The sequence below is a fragment of the Caloenas nicobarica genome, chromosome 3 (assembly GCF_036013445.1).
Source record: "Caloenas nicobarica isolate bCalNic1 chromosome 3, bCalNic1.hap1, whole genome shotgun sequence".
NCBI classification, from domain to species: Eukaryota; Metazoa; Chordata; class Aves; order Columbiformes; family Columbidae; genus Caloenas; species Caloenas nicobarica.
Genome location: NC_088247.1, coordinates 1,141,653 through 1,159,592, shown reverse-complemented (window position 1 = coordinate 1,159,592; position 17,940 = coordinate 1,141,653). Strand labels below are relative to the sequence as shown.

The following is a 17,940-nucleotide window of genomic DNA, read 5'->3' as shown; positions in this document are numbered from 1 at the left end:
AAGTGGTTGAGGAGAAAAACCGGGGTATTTGTGGTGTAGGGGAGCAGGGAGCTGGGTCCATCACCCAGCAGCACCCACCGCCCAACACGAGGAGATGAGCAGAGCCCAAAGCTTGGTCCAGGCATGCCAGGTTTCTCCAAATCAGCTTGCCTCACCCTGCTGCAATTTGCTGTGTAGGTCCTACCAGGCTGATTTTAAACCAGGTTTGTATGAGGCTCTCACAGCAGGAACTGTAATAAACGTGATCTAAACAGAGAGATGGGGACAGCTGGTGGCTCAGCCCCACAGATGCAGTAAGAGGCACTAGAAGGAAATATGATGCTCACTAAGATACACCTGTGGCTCAAGGCTCTCGTCTACCTGCCGGCTTTTAAGCTCTATAGTCCTCGTCCTGACATGCACCAGTGTCCCTCCTCTCCTGCACGCTGCCTGGGACCGCAGGGGGCTCAGAGCTTGGTTGGGATGCTCAGAGCTCACCTGGGAGCTCAGCTGGGATGCTCAGAGCTCATCTGGGATGCTCAGAGCTTGGTTGGGATGCCCAGAGCTCAGCTGGGATGCTCAGACCTCAGCTGGGATGCTCAGAGCTCGGTTGAGATGCCCAGAGCTCACCTGGGATGCTCAGAGCTCAGTTGGGATGCTCAGACCTCAGCTGGGATGCCCAGAGCTCAGCTGGGATGCTCAGAGCTCAGTTGGGATGCTCGGAGCTAGGTTGGGATGCCCAGAGCTCGGCTGGGATGCTCAGAGCTCAGCTGGGATGCTCAGAGCTTGGTTGGGATGCTCAGAGCTTGGTTGGGATGCTCAGAGCTCACCTGGGATGCCCAGAGCTCAGCTGGGATGCCCAGAGCTTGGCTGGGATGCTCGGAGCTAGGTTGGGATGCTCAGAGCTCGGTTGAGATGCCCAGAGCTCACCTGGGATGCTCAGAGCTCGGCTGAGATGCCCAGATCTCAGCTGGGATGCTCAGAGCTCAGCTGGGATGCTTCAAGATTGCCGTGCAGCACCAAGCACCCAGAGCAACCGGCATCTGACAACCAAGCCTGAGACAGAGAGCGGAGCCCCCAGCCCTCCAGCCCCAGCAGGGAAGGATCTCACCCTTGAAATCACAAAGAGTTTTGAGACGCAGGCAGCTCCACCAGTGCACACCTCCGCGGTTGTTATTCAACTCAGATATCAGACTAACAAATTGCTGTGGGCAGATCTATAGAGATCTGCATCCCATTAACACCAGCAGCTTCCCTGGTTGCCTCCTGGTTGGTGCCACGTCTCGAACAACCTGCTCGCTGTCCCCACCGGCCCGGGCAGCCCTGGGGGTACCGGTGGCAGATCCCACCCTGCCCACGCCGGGGGTTCCCCTGCCCCTTACACTTATTTAGGGGAGCCTGAGATTAAGCTTTTCCTCTAAAACTTGGAGCAAGGACAAACCCATGCGAGGAACATGGAGAGGCAGGGAGGAGCTGGGTGAGTGGGGAACACCACGCGATTTATCACCCCACGAACACATCCCATGCCCGCAACCGGGATGAAACCTTATTTTCTAAAGGTAGAAAAAGCTTTAGAAAGCAATAAACAATTCAAAGATCTTAATATTCCTCATAGCTTCTTGTATTCCCCAGCCCCTGGGAATGGTTTATCTTTTAGGAGGAACAGAAAGCAATCAGAGGAAACATCCATTCCCTTCTGAATGTGTATTTCCATTTCTAATGTGACTTCTTAGCAGCACCTCTGTTCCCTGCTTGTGTGGATGACCTTATTTCAACCATCTCAGCATATTTTCTTGGTAACTGCTTAAAAAAGAATGTATTTTAAAACCACACAGAGCTTGGGTTTTGTTTCCTTCTTTCTCCCTTTCCAAGCCCGAAGCTGAGCACTAAAGGTCGATACATCATCTGATCGGCACCCAAAGCAGAGCAGTCGCCTTGGTACCCGGCATGAGCCGAGGGATGCAGAAGGATGGAGCATCATCACCTGAGGCACCAGGGATCTGAAACACAGTTTTTCCCCCTGAGCCCAGGAAAAAGGAGCCCAAGAGCCCAGTGGGGTTTTCCCAGTGGAGACAAGCAAATTCTTCTGAAATTTCAGTGCAAACAATATGGATTTTCAATTTTTAATTTTTAAATTTAAAAAAAATTTTTTGTAATTAATTACCCCATGGGGAAATGCTGTTGGGCTGCTCCCATGCCACAGGACACCCTGTGTCCTCAGCCCCAGCCAGACCATGGCCAAGAGACCCATTTGGTACCTGCCAGGAGAAACCCTGGAGCAGATGACGAAGATGCCAACACACAATTGGGGAATGGGGATATTCATCCCAACAGGGAGTCGCAGCAAAACAAACGCGATGTGGGGGACAGACCAGGAGGAAAACACGTCGTCTCTTACCTCGTCAAACCTGGCTTCATCCTCGCAGTTCTCAAGCACTCGGGTGTAGAAGGAGAGACCTGGAGAGGGGAGAGGAGAACCAGGTTGGTCAGAGCAAGGGGCAGCTGGGGAGGGCGACACAGGGGTGTTGCACAGCCCTGGTGCCAGTGACACCCGGGGCTGGGGTCTGCAAGGGGCGTCTGGGTGTGCAAAGGGGGTGCAGGGGGGACACAGCCCAGGCGAGAGGGTGAACCCAGCTTCAGCTCCGCTAAACTCCATGTTAACCTGCTTGAAGAGCTAATTAAGAGCGTTTTTCCAAAGTGCGCTTAATTGGAGCGTTCAAGTCTTGTTCCATCATTTCACGTCCAAAGATGGACAACGGAGCTGGGGAGGGGCTGGAGCACAAGTGTGATGGGAGCGGCTGAGGGAGCTGGGGGTTCAGCTGGAGAACAGGAGCTGAGGGGAGACCTTCTGATCTCTGACCTGCCTGAAAGGAGCTTGGAGCCAGGGGGGTTGGGCTCTGCTCCCCAGGAACAAGCGCCAGGAGCAGAGGAGACGGCCTCAAGTTGCGCCGGGGGAGGTTGAGGTTGGATCTGGGGAACAATTTCTTCCCCCAAACAATTCTGTGATTCTATTGCAAAGCAGATGAAATAGAGCAAGGGGATGGGGATCACAGCAGTTTCTTTTACATTGGCTGTAGAGAGGCTCCTCAGAGTATTGGACTGCAGGTTTACACATGCTAGAAGTGTGTTTGAACCCCAGGGATGAGATTTAGGACTGGCTACCCCAAGAAAACCACCCCAGCTCCTGCAGAGAGCAGAGGATCACAGAGTCATTTTGGTTGGAAAAGCCCCTCAAGATCATGGAGTCCAACCGTTCCCCAGCCCTGGCACTGCCCCATGTCCTGAGAACCTCATCTCCGTCTGTCCAACCCCTCCAGGGATGGTGACTCCAGCACTGCCCTGGGCAGCCTGTTCCAATGCCCCACAGCCCTTTGGGGAAGAAATTGTTCCCAGTTTGAGGAGGATGAGGAGCTCAGGATGCTTTGCCTCGAAAGCTCCCGCTCAGCTGGGAGCAGGGATGGGATAACAGGAGGAGCTGCCATGCAGGGAAGCCCAGGCAGAGCAGCCAAGTACGTGCACTAGTTATTGAAATAATCAGGTTTTCCAAGGAGCCCCAGGTTGCTCTCAGCAGGATAACCTTCCCCACCCACACCCCCCTGAATCAATATTTCTAGTTAATATCCACTTCATAATGCTGCAGGAGGAAACCTTATAAAAATGCTAATATTTAATCACTGAATCACACTGAGGCTTTCCCTTCCAGAAAGGAGAACTGTCTCCTGGGTAATTAAAAACATCTCTGTGTGTGATGCTCCCAGCATCGCACGGACAACCTGTGGTGGGGTAAGGGGATGCCAGGGGTACTCCTTACTGCTATGGGGTCAACTTTTACTTTATTTTACCAAATACTGAGATATCTCGATGACACAGCTCTTGCAAGTGAATGCCACATCCCTTTCTAATTTAACTATTACACCAGGAGAGCCAGAAAATTGTTTTGTCAGACTTTCTGCTGTCTGCAGCATCCAACCTGCGGAAAGGAAGCCCAGAAGATGAGCCCTGTATCCCAAACCACCCTCCCGGTTCCCTGCCATGAATCACTTAACCAACAGACGCACACATTTCTTGGGGATATGTGTAAGTAACTGTATTTATCTCATGCCAGGTGACTCCAGATGAGGGTGGAGGAGACCCCTGAACCTCACTGGCTGCCTCCCAGTGCAAGTGCTGGTTCCCTCCTTGCTTTAAATGGGGTGGATGGGAGCTGCAGTGGATGCAGCCTTTCCTCACCCAGTGGAGGAGACTCGGAACAGGAATGGGACCAGTAAGGTGGAGCCATCAGGAGCAGGGACACAGAAATGACCCGAGGCCGGAGCAGCTCTGCTGGGAGGACAGGCTGAGAGAGCTGGGGGGTTCAGCTGGAGAAGAGAAGCTCCGGGGAGACCTTAGTGTGGCCTTTCTGGACTTCAAAGGAGCCCATAAGAGAGATGGGGACAGACTTTTGAGCAGGGCCTGTTGCGATAGGACAAGGGGTGATGGTTTTAAACCGAAGGAGGGAGATTCAGGCCAGACATGAGGAAGAAATTGTTTGTGCTGAGGGTGGTGAGAGCCTGGCCCAGGTTGGCCAGAGAGGTGGTGGCTGAACCATCCCTGGAGACATCCCAGGCCAGGCTGGACGGGGCTCTGAGCAACCTGAGCTGGTGCAGATGTCCCTGCCCATGGCAGGGGGGCACTGGGGGAGCTTTAATGGTCCCTTCCCACCCAAACCATTCCATGATTCAATGATTCCAGGACCCCCCAGCCTCTGAGGTGATGGGGCAGACACCATGTGCCAGAGGCACAACCAGCATCTCAGCCTGGCTGTGGCTCAAGGGACACTACAGAGCATCCTCGCGTAGATACGGGACCAAACCAAGGAGGAGACGTGCACAGATCAGGGGGTGAATCAGCTCTAAGCTCCAACACATGTAGGAATCAATATCTGGAGAAGACACTCCAAGAAGGACAATCTGCCACCCAAAATATTTCTAAGAGTATGACTTAAGCCAACCTGGTGGGCCCCCCTGCTCCATTCTCTCCCAGCCCAGCAAGCATCACGGTGATATTTCATTCTAGCAGTATCATTATCCCCCGGTGCCTAGAAATGCTCTAGGAGGCACCTGTGAATGATCTCCCTCGTTTACACACACTAATCCAGAGATGGAGCCTGGCCAAGAAGCTCTTTATAACTCCATCTGTGATCAATTAGCTGACAAGCTCTCTAATTGCACCAGGGCACAAGTCTCCTCCTTCCCAAACACAGTTCAGCTGGTCTAAGGGTGAGAACTCTGTTACGAGCAAGTGACCCTGTGGGAGCTCAGACCCTGCTGGGGGACAGGAGCGGGCACCCCCAAAATGGGCAGCACAAACAAAATTCACAATTTTTCTGCTCTTCCCCTGCAGCCAGCCTGAAGAGCAAGTGCTTGCAGAAAATCCCAAATTCACCCATAGCTGAGTTTCACCTGTAAAGAGCTGGAGAGTTGCAATGGCAACAGATTTGGGGCTTTGGAGCCCATTCCAGCCAGGCTGGAGCAAGCACAGGGTGGTGATGGGGAGTGAGGGGCGCCTGATGAGTCGCTGAAGTTCAAAACCAGCCCCAAAGCTCCTGTGAACAACTGGGAGGATGCTAAAGGCAAACGATCTTGTTGCTTAACACACACCCCTAACCCGCCAGGGTAGGAGCATCCCCTGGGAGTTTGGTGAGTCAAATCTAATGCCGTGGTGGGATGCTCAGGGGTGGGAGTGGATTTTTGGCCACCCTGCTGGGGTGGAACCCACGTCTCCCCTCCGCTTCCAGACCGGGAGCTGGATAACCCAGCTGCTCTCATGGGTCCCGAACCAGGAGCTCCTGCCCGTGCCTCAGTTTCTCCTATTTGCAAAACACAAATAGTGCGGCTATGGCTCACAAAGGCTGCCGGGAGTGCGGGGATCCCTGGGAGAAGAGGAGCAGCATTATTCTGTAGCCATCCCACACGCCTGTCAGTCTCAGCCCTTTCTCAGGAACGCTTTTATCACCGTTGTGATGTATTCATCTCCCACCTGAGCTGAAGCCATGTTTCAGAGCGCTGCCCACCTGCAGGAACGCACGTGGCAGCCTGTCACACCACAGTCGAACTCTTTCTTTAATTCCTTTTTGTGCAATAGTAGATGTTTTTGGCTGAACGAGCAAACACCCACTCAGGGAGCTCTGCCCAAACCCCCCAGGCTGTGCTGCCAGCGGGTGAGGAGAGGGAGGAAGAGGCTGAATGGCTTGACTAGTGAAGAGCATCCCTCCCTGCAACGCTCAAACTCCCGGAGAACCAGAGAGCTGAGGAGTATCAGCACAGCACCCAACCCGAGTCGCTGTGACGAGCACCAAGGGATGCCGGGCTGGTGGAGGTCACCTCACTCCATGCTAACGGGGTCTAAAGCTCCCTCTAGAGTCACTGGAGAAAGGCAGGAGACTCTTCCTCCTGGAGACCTTGGCACGGAAACCCAATCACCCACCCTGGGATGTTCCCCCAGGTCTGGCACTGGGGATGCAGGACAACATGCCTGGCTGCATCCCATCCCACTCCATCCCACCTCATCCCATCCCACCCCGGGGGCAGTTTGGTTGAGCCTTGCTTGGAGGAGGCCATGGCCAGCCTGGATGGGGATCAGGGCTGGGATAGCACAGCATCATTTTAATTAAACAGCAAAAATACAGCCAGAGATTTAATGAGTTGGTCGGAGAGGATGAGGCAGCCAACGGGACAAATAACGCAGCTTTGCTGCAGCATTGAACTTGCCATGGCACGGCTCTGCTGCCCATGATTCCCAAATTCTCAAGGGGCAAGGGGACAGCAAAGCGTTGCCTGAGCCACAGAGACTGAGCACTGGAGGAGCTCTGCCCCATCATGTGCCCAGTGCTGGGACGCTTCACGGCCACCCCCAGCGTGGACCCATTGGGGAGCAGACCCTGTCCCCAGCTCCAGGGTGTCCTTACACACCTGTTAGTGCAACAGCACCGTGACCTGATCCTCACGCATCAAGAAAAGACTGAGAGCACATGAGAACTCCTACCTTACTGTTACTACAGCTGTTGAACTCCACGGTGGGTCACCTTTCCATAAAGATTGTGCTCCTCACAGAGTGATCATTCTGGTCCACTCATTCAGAACAAGGTCCTGTCCCCCACGCCAGGTCCTGCCCTGGATTCATGTCTCGTGTTGGTGGGGACCCCAGGCTCGGTGTGTCCCATGACCCAAAGCGATGTCCAAGAGCTGCCCAGGGCTCTGTCCCTGGACGTCCCCGTCTGCAGGGCAGACACGGAGCTGCCTCTGCTTGTTCCTCTTTTGGGACAAGGAATTCGGGTAACATGTAGACAGGCTTTCGAGCTAAATGTTAACATAAGACGTTAAACTGCAGGCGCCTGTACAGACAAGGCTTGTGACGGCTTTGGGGACACACACCGAGTGGCATGAACAGGGCACGAGACCAAACCCTTCTCCACCCACCATCGCATTCGAGGGATGCGTCAGTCCTAACCCACCCACCTGCTGCCTGCACCGACACAACCACCGCAAGATCACCTCCACCTCCACCTTCAGCAACCTCCACCACCCCTTTAGCAACAGGATTTTTCCAGCCAGGACCTCAGGATCCAGCCTTGCTGGTTCTGGTCGCCGGGGCCTCTCTAGGACTGAGCCTGGAGAAGGTGGCAGCACCAGGTGTCCTGGTCACCAGCTCCGCAGCTGCCCTGGATGAGCAAGGGAAGAGACATCCCTGACTGTGATACGGCAGCGAGACTAAACATTCACAGCATGAGACTAAACCTCCTCCTTGCACAGAAATCGACTGCAGCAAACCACCAGGGAAAAAATTTCCAAACCTCATCCCCAGACGTGAGACCAAATTTCTTTGTCCGTGAGCTCAGCTCCTCGCGGCTCAGCACCAGGGATGGAAACACAGCTGTGAAGTTTAGTATCGTCCTCCCTGGACGGTGCGACAGCGACAACAACCCTGCTCACACCTGGGAGGGTAATGGGGACAGGACCATGGCGGGGCTGGAGGAACACCCTGCTGCCCCACGGGGGCTCTGAGAAGGGGACTGGCAGGAGCACAGCGGGCACAGCGCTGACCCCAGAGCATCCCAAAGTGGGTGTCATCCCCATTGGCTGGACCGTGGGGTCCCACAGCAGCTCTTGTGTGAAGATCCCGAGGCAGGGACAGATCCTGCCCATCCAACAAGGACCGTGCGCCGGGCTCGGGAACGCTCAAGACTGGAGATGTGGGTCCTCACCAGGAAAACTCGTGGTGGCATTTGGTCCTTCCGCAGATCCCCTGTCCTGACTGCCAGGGGAAGGGGGGTTTTGCTGGGGGATGGTTTTGGGACGGGACCACTCCAGGCTTCACTGTCAGCCGGGGAAACGACCTGTTCCTGCGCAGGTTATTTAACTGCCCCTGCGCTGATGCCAGGACACAGGGACAGGGAAATAAGGAGGTAATGACACCTTTTTATGACACTCTGGTCATTAGGGCAGCACAGGGAAGGCGGTTTCGGGCCGCGCGGGCTGGCCTGGCTGGGAGGTGGTGACCATCCCCGCTCCCCTGCTCTCCCGCAGCGCGTTCGCCCAGAGAAGGGATCGCAATTCCTGTCTCCCGGCGCTGCCGAACCATCCCACACCTGCCTGTGCCTGCACAGAGACTGCGATCGGAGACAGACCCGGCACTGAGCCTGGCCCGAGCCCCCGGGGGGCTCAGAAAAGCTTTGGCTGCTGCTGAGGGTGCGAACCCCTGAGCGCTCCTGCTTCTTTTGCAGCTTCCCTCGGAAGGCTTTGCAGCTGGCGCAGACCCAAGCAGAAAACCCAAAGCTGCAGCATCCTCAGAGGAAATCCAGGCACTCGTGGCAGGTCCCGGGACAACGCAAGTTCTGCTGCTGGCCCCTCCGGTGACACTTTGCAGGTGGCACCGCTCGGTGACCAAGCCCCTGACCCTGCAGCAGGAGCTGAGCTCCCCCCAGCTGGGGCACAGCTGGTGCAAATTTGCCACCCTGGGACTTCACCTGCTCTCCTCTGGGCGAATCCCCCTCCGCAGGGGCTGCCCGTGGGGGAGGGAACGCGGGGGCTGCGGTGTCTGGGTGCGGGGGGGCCAGGAGAGCTGCTTTGGGGCGGGGGGGTCATACCCCGGACGGGGAGGTGTGGGCAGCCCATACAGCTGGCACACTCGCATCCCCCCGCCCAACCCAAGCGCGGCCGCGGTGGGGAAACTGAGGCACCGGGCGGAACAACCCGTCCCGGGCCCCCCCCGGCGCCCCCTCCCCGCTACCTCGGAACGCCGCCTTGGCGATGCGATCGGCTCTGCCGCGGAGGCCGGAGACGGTGCGGAGCTGCAGCACCAGGGCCATGGTGCGCGGAGCGGGCCGGGCGGGGCCGCGGTGCGGAGCGCGGGGCGATGTGAGGTGCGCAGTGCGATGCGCGGAGCGGTGCGCGGGGTGCGGTGCGGTGCGATGCGCGGAGCGGTGCGCGGGGTGCGGTGCGATGCGCGGAGAGGTGCGCGGTGCAGTGCGCGCTGTGATGCACGGAGAGGTGCGCACAGCGCGAAGCCGCGGAGCGGTGCACACCCCCCCCACACCCCCCCGCCTAAACACTGAATAATTCAGCAGCGGCACCGCCCGCCCCGCCCCGCTCCCCCTCCGCTCCCCGGGGAAGGCGGGTGGTTGGGGCGCGGGGGCGCGGGCTGCGCGGAACTTCCCCCTGCGGTTGCTGGGGGTTGTGGGTGGGGAAACTGAGGCACGGCCTCCCCCCCTCCACCGGTGGCATCTGCAGGCTGGAGCCTGTGGGACAAGAGTGTGTAACCACCCCTCGCAAACATGTGATGGGGAGGGGAGTTGGGGGGTGCCCAGAAAGACTCGAATTCACCCCCCACTGCCCGCGACCACCAAGGGCCGGCCAGCGCGGGGATCCCGCACTGCTACAGCATCTCCTGGGGTCAGGTGCAGGAGGTGGGGGGGCTCTTGGCTGTTATCCATATGTCTCCCCCCACCCAATGCCAGCCGGGGGGGCGGGAGGCAGAACCAAGACTACCCTGCATGGTGATGACGGTTGGACCACTAGGTCTCAACCCTGATGAGACATCAACAAGTTGGGGCCGGAGGACGGGATGTGTCCCGCGGGGTGCGGGAAGGTCCCGGCAGTGCCGGCAGCATTGGTGCAACCGCGGGGCTGCGGCATCCCAGCCTGGAAGGGCCAGAACGCCGGCAACGCCACGCGGTGCTGCGCGCTTATCCGAGCTGCGACGTGCCCCGTGCTCCGCTCTGTGCCGTGTTTAGGCTGAATCTCAATAGGCTCAAGTGGTGTTTAAATAATAGCTTTAGAATCTGGACTTGTGGACTCAGTTTTGAGCAGGTCTTGCCCATAGGGTTGCATGTGGATACATTTGCCGAGGTCTTAAATGTGTCCTGTGTTATCAGGAAGATGATTAACACGTGCGTTTGGGACGAGGAAGGGTCTGCAGACACTGCACATCTTCCTTTCCTGCTTGGGCACTTCCAGGAAAAATCCATCTATGGTGAAGCGTGAGCCCAGGAGAGCTGCATCATCATCAGAGAGAGAAAAACGAAGGTGAAACCTTCACAAATGGATAATAAAACACTGGAAATAAGACATTGTTTTCCATCTACCACATTGCGTTCTGTCAGAGAGGCTGGGTTGCTGTCCTCCTGCCAGCGGAAGAGACCATTATGCTCATTCATAAGTGCATGAGAGGGAAGAAACTTGTGGGATTAACAGCGCCTGCTGTTTCTCGTTAGGTTCATAATTAGCTCCCGGCAGCAGGGCCCAGAGGCGAGGATGGTCTAGCATGAGGGAGGAGGTGGCCATAGGGCAGCAGCACCTTCTATGTGACATAGTTAATTGTAAACCTCTTACTCAATATCAGAAAGTGGATAATTAATTAAAAAAATCCACCGTAAGGGGTGTTGACTGAAGATATTCATTGCAAGAGGCAGTAGGACGGCTGACTTAGAGCTGCGACGTGTGGTAGGGGAGTGATGCTATGTGGCCACATCAAAACATCAGCCTGAAGGACCTGGTGAGGATTGTGACTTCTTTTCTCCTGATCTTATTTTATAAGAAATCCCAGCCACAATTTAGCTGTTCCTACTATAATACAAAAGCACAGGTGGAGGGCTGTTGGGGAGTGGGAACCCATGGTTTTACTCCCAGATGTAACTAGAAAGGCACAGCGAAGCAAGAAAGGAGAATTTGAGACAGAAGATAATGTACACATGGGTCTTTAATACAGTGCATTAAATCTGGCTGCTACCTGGTGACTGTAATCGCTGAAATCAGTGCAAGGACCTGCTGCCCTTCGCTGCTGGACGTAAGTGTCCTCTTAGGATGCCACAACCCAGCAAAGTTTCAATTCGATGATTCTATAAAGTTTGCTCGTAACTGAAGAGACCTGTAGAGCTCAATGCTCTGCACTTGCACCCCCGGTGATTTATCCACCCATTATACCCATAAATTGGATAATGAAGATAAGCAGGAGCAGCATCGGAACCCAACGGCACCAAAGTCACCAAAGCACAAGGACTGTCAAGGTACGATGGCTGAAAAACGCTCTCTCCAGCTTGAGAGCTAAAGAGACCTGCCTGCGATTAACGGAGCAAGATGAGAAAATGCCCTTGATAAGCATTAATTTTGGTTTTTCACAATGTCTCTGCAATTTTTGCATCGCCGCATGTGAATAAAATTACACGCCCACCTCTGAATCACTGCTGATTGCTCTTATTTACTATGAGTTTACACCAAAGGCAGGGGGGAAATCACTGCTTGCCGTGGCAGAATCAGGCCCCAACCTGCCCCCCCCATACGCCTCCCACCAGGATCCCATTAAAATAAACCCAATTGCACATGCTGAAGCAATAGTCTTATGATGATGCTACAGAGCATGAAGTCCAAAATTAATGAAATTTTCTCTTCTTAATTCTTTTTCTTTATTTTTTTTCCCCCAGCTCTTCTCTTCCCACTCTTGGCAATATCGTATCAGCCTCCCCGTTCATCAAACCACTAAAATCCTTTATATTAACTACAGAAAGTTGCTGTGATTTTTTTCTTTTTTTGCGTTGCCTGAAGAGTCAGACAAAGACATCGCCCTCGAGAGCCGATTCTGACCCTTTTCATCAATCGGAATCTCTGGGACAGGCTCCGAGAGCTGTTTAAACACTGATGGGGGGTGATAACACATTGTGTAAGTGCGTGTGTGTGTATACAGAGCTGTATATTTTCCCGTGTTATGTTTTCCTCCTCGTGCCATCCAGGCTGCTGCGGAAAATCCCCAGGATCCCGACAGCCCGAGCGGATCCGGGCTGCGGTGACACGGCCTGGGGAAGGCAGTTCTGCTTCCAGCAACAAACCTGCAATAAATGTGACAAATAATCTGCTCCAAATTTCATTCCAGTTGCTAGAAAACCTTAACGGACGCCGGAAGCATCCCCCGTCCTTGCACCAGCACAGGGATGCGCCTGGAGTCCCTCTGAGCAGGAATTTAGTGTTTTAATGAAATGGGCAGTAACTGGGGGGTTTCCTCGTGCCGGGTGGGGACAGGGAGGTGGCTCTCGGGTGGGGGGTGTCCCAGCAGATCTCGTGTCACCCCAACATCCGCTCCCCTCGCTCCAGGGACAGCGTAATGCGGGGACAACGTGATGTGGGTCAGTGTGCTTTGGGGACAGCAGGCTTTGGAGACAGTGTGCTTGGGGACAGCATGATTTGGGGATAATTAACTTAGGGAACTGTGTGTTTGGGGACAGCATTTTATGGGGACAATTATCTTAGGGGACAGTGTGCTTTGGGGACAAGAAGTTTTGGGGACAGTGAGCTTTAGGGACTATGCTTTGGGGACAGCATGATTTAGGGGTAATTAGCTCAGGGGACAGTGTGCTTTGGGGACAGTGGGCTTTAGGGGCAGCAAGCTTTAGGGACAATAAGTTTTGGGGACAGTGAGCTTTAGAGACTGTGCTTTGGGGACAGTGTGCTTTGGGGATAATTAGTTTTGGGAACAGTGGGCTCTAGGGACCACAAGTTTTGGGGACAATAAGTTTTGGGGACAATAATTTTTGGGGACAGTGTATTTTGGGGACAGCAGGCTTTGCGTACAATGTGCTTTGGGGACAGTGTATTTTGGGGACAGCAGGCTTTGGGTACAATGTGCTTTGGGGACAGTGTATTTTGGGGACAGCAGGCTTTGGGTACAATGTGCCTTGGGGCCAGCGCTGGCAGGGTGGCAGTGCTGGCAGGGTCTGGCTGGTGGCCCCATTCAGATGCACCAAAGGTCCCCATGGCAGAGCCGTGAGCGGGGCCGGCGGCAGCAGCCACTCAGTGTCAAGACCCAGTTTCATTCTCCATCTTTGCTGAGAGCGCCAGCACCTGCCCTTTCCTCCCACCCGCTTTATTCACTCTGCAGAGCCTGCAGCGCTCAGCTCGGCACGTTCCCGTCCTGTCTGCTGAGGTCACCAACGGCTACCGTGGTCCTCTCTCCATCGGCAGCTCATGTCCCCAATCCTGCAGAACAGGAGCAGGGACCGAACCAGCATTTCCATCAGCATCAGCCCTTGCTGAGCAGCAAAGGGGCTGTTGCTGGAGACACGACCAAAAGGAGCAGAAAAGCCTTTTCTCCTGCAATGCAGATGTTCCTCAGACCAAGCCCAGGGCTCGTGCTCATGGGCAGCGGGTGCCAGAGCTCCTTGCTCCGAGGGCCAGCGATGTGTGTTTTTCATTTCCCATCGGAATCACTTTTTTTTGGCCCTTCTCTTCCCCGTGCAGCCTCTTTGCTCCAAACAGTGAGCACAGAACCAGAGCCTGGCAGGGTGAGCAGCAAGGAGACCCTCTTGGAGGGCAAATACCCAACACAAAGCACCTTCCTGGAGCTTCTCCAGCCTTTTCCTGGGGGGCTGGCAAGTGCTTTACAAATATCACTTGAACCACAGCTCCTACGGAGCACTGACACTAATTTAGCCCCACACAGAGGGACATGAAGCCCCCATTGAACTGCCCTATGGAGCACGGAGTGTGTAGTGTAGGTGCATGGAGGGCACCCAAGGGACTGACTCGTGACAGCTGAAATTAGGGCCAAGGAATGAGCAGCAAAAGGGCTGGGAGCAGCTCTTGTTCCCTGCGATCTTACATCACTCACAGATCCCATTGTTCAGATCCCAGCCCTTCCCGACCTTCACTTTGTCACTGCAGGTCTCCCTCCATCTGCCATCATCCCCCCTGCAGTCAAGTTTCCTCCCTGTTAAAGAATTTCAGGGATGTGGCTGTCGAGAGTGAGGCTCTATGGGCTAAAGCTGCCTCATAGCATCATCTCTAATTTTGAGCGCTGTGGCGGGTGGCTCTGCACGTGTGCATCAGTCTTGGGAAAAAAGGGGGGAAATGCTGTGGAGGCAGATTCTGCAGGTAAGCAGGAGCATGAGCAAGTGAAAGGGCTTGCTGAGAAAGGGAGGATGCCCAGGCTGAGGCAAACCAGGAAACTTTGCTGTGTAAATCAGTGCTTGCATGGTGTCCTCATGAGAACTTCTGGACTTCGTCTTGCCCTGGTGCAGCTGTGCAGGGGATAAGCGTGAGCTCTGCACCCTTAGTAACCGCAGGTCCTAGAATCACAGAATCATTTTGGTTAGAAGAGACCCTCAAGATCATCAAGTCCAACCATTCCCCCACCCCTGGCACTGTCCCCTGTCCTGAGAACCTCATGTCCGTCTGTCCAACCCCTCCAGGGATGGTGACTCCAGCACTGCCCTGGGCAGCCTGTTCCAATGCCCCACAGCCCTTTGGGGAAGAAATTGTTCCCCACATCCAACCTCAACCTCCCCTGGCGCAACTTGAGGCCGTTTCTTGAGGTGATGTCTTTCCCCTGGAGTCATGACAAGACCCTCACTCGTTTCCAGAGAAGCTGAAACTTCTGCCTGGGGTTTCCTGGCTCGGCTGAGCTGGTCTGTGCATGGAGCAGCCCAGACCCTGATATGGTCCTCAGATCCGCAGAGGAGACACTTGCACTAAGCAGCCCACCCAAAAGCATCATTTCCAGGCAGACAAAGAAGACGCTGGGGAACCCAAACCTTCAGCAGGTCTGACACAGCAGCTCCAAGCACCTTGGTGCAATGCCTCTCCCAAAATCCAGATCCATTCAAATGTCTGCAGAGTTTCAGTCTCTGTGACCGCTGTGGCAAAGCCATTGCTGAGCCAGGCAGGTCTCACGGCCAGGAGCCAGGCTCTGGGGACACCTTATTGTGGCCTTTCTGGGCTTAAAAGGGGTCAATAAGAAGGATGGGGACAGACTTTTGAGCAGGGCGTGTTGCGACAGGACAAGGGGTGATGGTTTTAAACTCAAGGAGGGAGATTCAGGCTGGACACGAGGAAGAAATTGTTTGTGCTGAGGGTGGTGAGAGCCTGGCCCAGGTTGGCCAGAGAGGTGGTGGATGCCCCATCCCTGGAGACATCCCAGGCCAGGCTGGACGGGGCTCTGAGCAACCTGAGCTGGTGCAGATGTCCCTGCCCATGGCAGGGGGGCACTGGGGCAGATTTAATGGTCCCTTCCCACAACTTGGCCCCTCTCCCTCAGCAGCATCTCCACCCCCTCCAAGCCCCCCCACCCGTAGCCCATCTCCCCAGCCCTGCAGGTCCAGTCCCCTTCTCCAGCCAAGGCATCAGCTATTTTCAAAAAAATCCCAATCTAGTCATTCTAGCAGAACTGACTTTTTGGTAAATCCAGATGGCTTTTTGCATCGTTTTCTGTTTATTTTCTTATCTTCCTATTGTATGCTGGGACACATGAGGACACGGGGTCGCGAGGCCCGGTCAGCCAGACAACCTTCTCCTCCTGAAACGCCAGAGCCCTCCTTGTTACACAGCAGCTGTAGCAATGCAGCAGCTCTCAATAGGTGGATTTTTAAAATTATTATTATTTTAAATATTTATTCTGATTTTAAATACTTATGATTATTTTTAATATTTATTATTATTTTTACTCTTATAGTACTGTTATTATTTTATTCTTATTTAATTATTGTTTTACATTCTGGTATGAAAACCCCTGGATTTCTATTTTCTTTCCTTTCCTTTTTCTTTTATTCTTTTTTTTTTTAATTATTATTTGAAATAACTCGGAGCTTAGATGCAAATAAAAAAGCAGCCCCTCCAATTCCCACACCTCCCAGTGCTCCTTACAAGCAAAGTTTATTTTACAAGGGTTATTTAAATCGAACATGCGGATCTCTGTGTGCCTTTTTTTTTCTTTTTTTACATTAGCTCTTTATAGGCAACTGACCCTTCCCAAAGCGTTTCCAGACCAGGTTCTGCTTTCCCTTGTGGGGCGGGAGCACATCTCACTATTCCACTTACATGGGGAGATGGGGAAAAAAAAGCAAAAAGCCTAAAAAATGCAAACTTTGGGATATTTCTGGATCCTCTACAGCAGGAGTGGTGAGGGAAGTGGGGGTTGGTGGATTTTTTGGGGAGATGCAGGCAGTGGGTGCAAGGAATGTTCAAGACTGGGTGCCGGGGGGTGCAGGGGATCTCGGGGTTCCAGAGGGGTGCAGGGGGGTGCGGTGGGGGTTCCGAGCTCCCCCGTTGCCCGGTGATGGTATTTGTGACCTGGCTGGGCCAGGCAGAAGCAAACTGGACAGGTCTGGGGGCGGCTGCAGCGCAGGGACCATCCAGAGCCCGGACACAGCTGGGAGAGGGTAAGGGCTGAGCAGGGCCAGACCCGCACCCCAAAAACCCTGCACTTTTCATGGGTCCTGCATACACCCCAAAAACCCGGCACCCTTCATGGGTCCTGCACCCACCCCAAAAACCCTGCACCCACCCCAAAAACCCTGTAGCCTTCATGGGTTCTGCACCCACCCCAAAAACCCTGCACCCTTCAGGGGCTCTGCACCCACCCCAAAAACCCTGCACCCTTCAGGGGTCCTGCGCCCACCCCAAAAACCCTGCACTTTTCGTGGGTCCTGCACCCACCCCAAAAACCCTGTAGCCTTCATGGGTTCTGCACCCACCCCAAAAACCCTGCACCCTTCCTTTGTCCTGCACCCACCCCAAAAGCCCTTCACCCCTCCTCTCCCTGGTTGAACGGGGCTGTCGGAGCCGGCTCTGCACACTCCATGTCCCCACTGCTCTTGCTCAAGCGAGTGTCACCCAATTTCAGCTCGTCCTTGCTCTGCCCTCTCGGCCGAGGCACCTTCCCCTGCCCCTTTCCAGCATCACAGATTTTTTCCCCCTTTCTCTTGTTTTCTTTCACATCTCATTTTGTTTCGTGTAAGCAAAGATTTTGTGCTGAAGCCCAAACAGCTGGGGGATGCCCTTGCCCCGGGCAGCCCTTGCCCTGGCTGGGCAGTGCCCGTCCCTGCAGCTTTCCCCGGGTACAAAGCCAGCCCGGGTGACAAGGCTGCGTGTCCCCTACACCCAGGGGTGCACCTGCAACCAGGGGCTCCTTGCTGGGGGAGTTACGTGTGTGTCTGGCATCCATCCCTCTCGCTGCTGCTCTCCGAGCTGCTGGAGTCCATTTCTCCCTTGCAGGCAGAGCTGTATTTGTAGGAGATAGATATATATATTAATTTTCATATATTATATATATATATATATACAATTTTTCGTCTGGTCTTTTGAGAGCATCCTTTCCAGCCCCTTGTTGCCAGCCCGCTCCTGGTTTGCATCTCCCCGCTTTAATCCCGAAGTGGGTTTGCTGCCAAATCTCTCACCTTTCCTGCTCTTCAGCTGCTCCGCAAACAGCAAATTGCAGCCTCGCTGCAGAGAAAAACACCCCGAGCTGCGGGGCGCGGTGCACGGGTGCTGGGCTCTGGGGACCTGCCTGGCTCCGTGGGTGCTTGCACAACTAAATCCTGCATTTTTGGCCCCTGTTCCTGTTCACGTGAGTATTCCCAGTACTGTGGAGGGTGGGAAGCAACAGGGTACTTAGAAAAGATCTTTATTTACTGCTTTGCTTTGGATTTGGTGGCCCATTGGT

At 54.6% G+C, this 17,940-nt stretch overlaps 1 protein-coding gene across 1 annotated transcript in view; it reads right to left on the bottom strand.

Moving 5' to 3' along the window:
• The window catches only part of OTOF (otoferlin), a 112,723-nt gene extending 103,398 nt beyond the window's left edge, over window positions 1-9,325 (bottom strand). The window contains exons 1-2 of the mRNA XM_065630391.1: window positions 9,247-9,325; window positions 2,378-2,436 (exon numbers count right to left, since the gene is read on the bottom strand). Coding sequence (XP_065486463.1) covers window positions 2,378-2,436; window positions 9,247-9,325 — 138 coding nt within the window. The remainder of the gene's footprint in view (window positions 1-2,377; window positions 2,437-9,246) is intronic.
• Window positions 9,326-17,940: the final 8,615 nt, after the last annotated feature.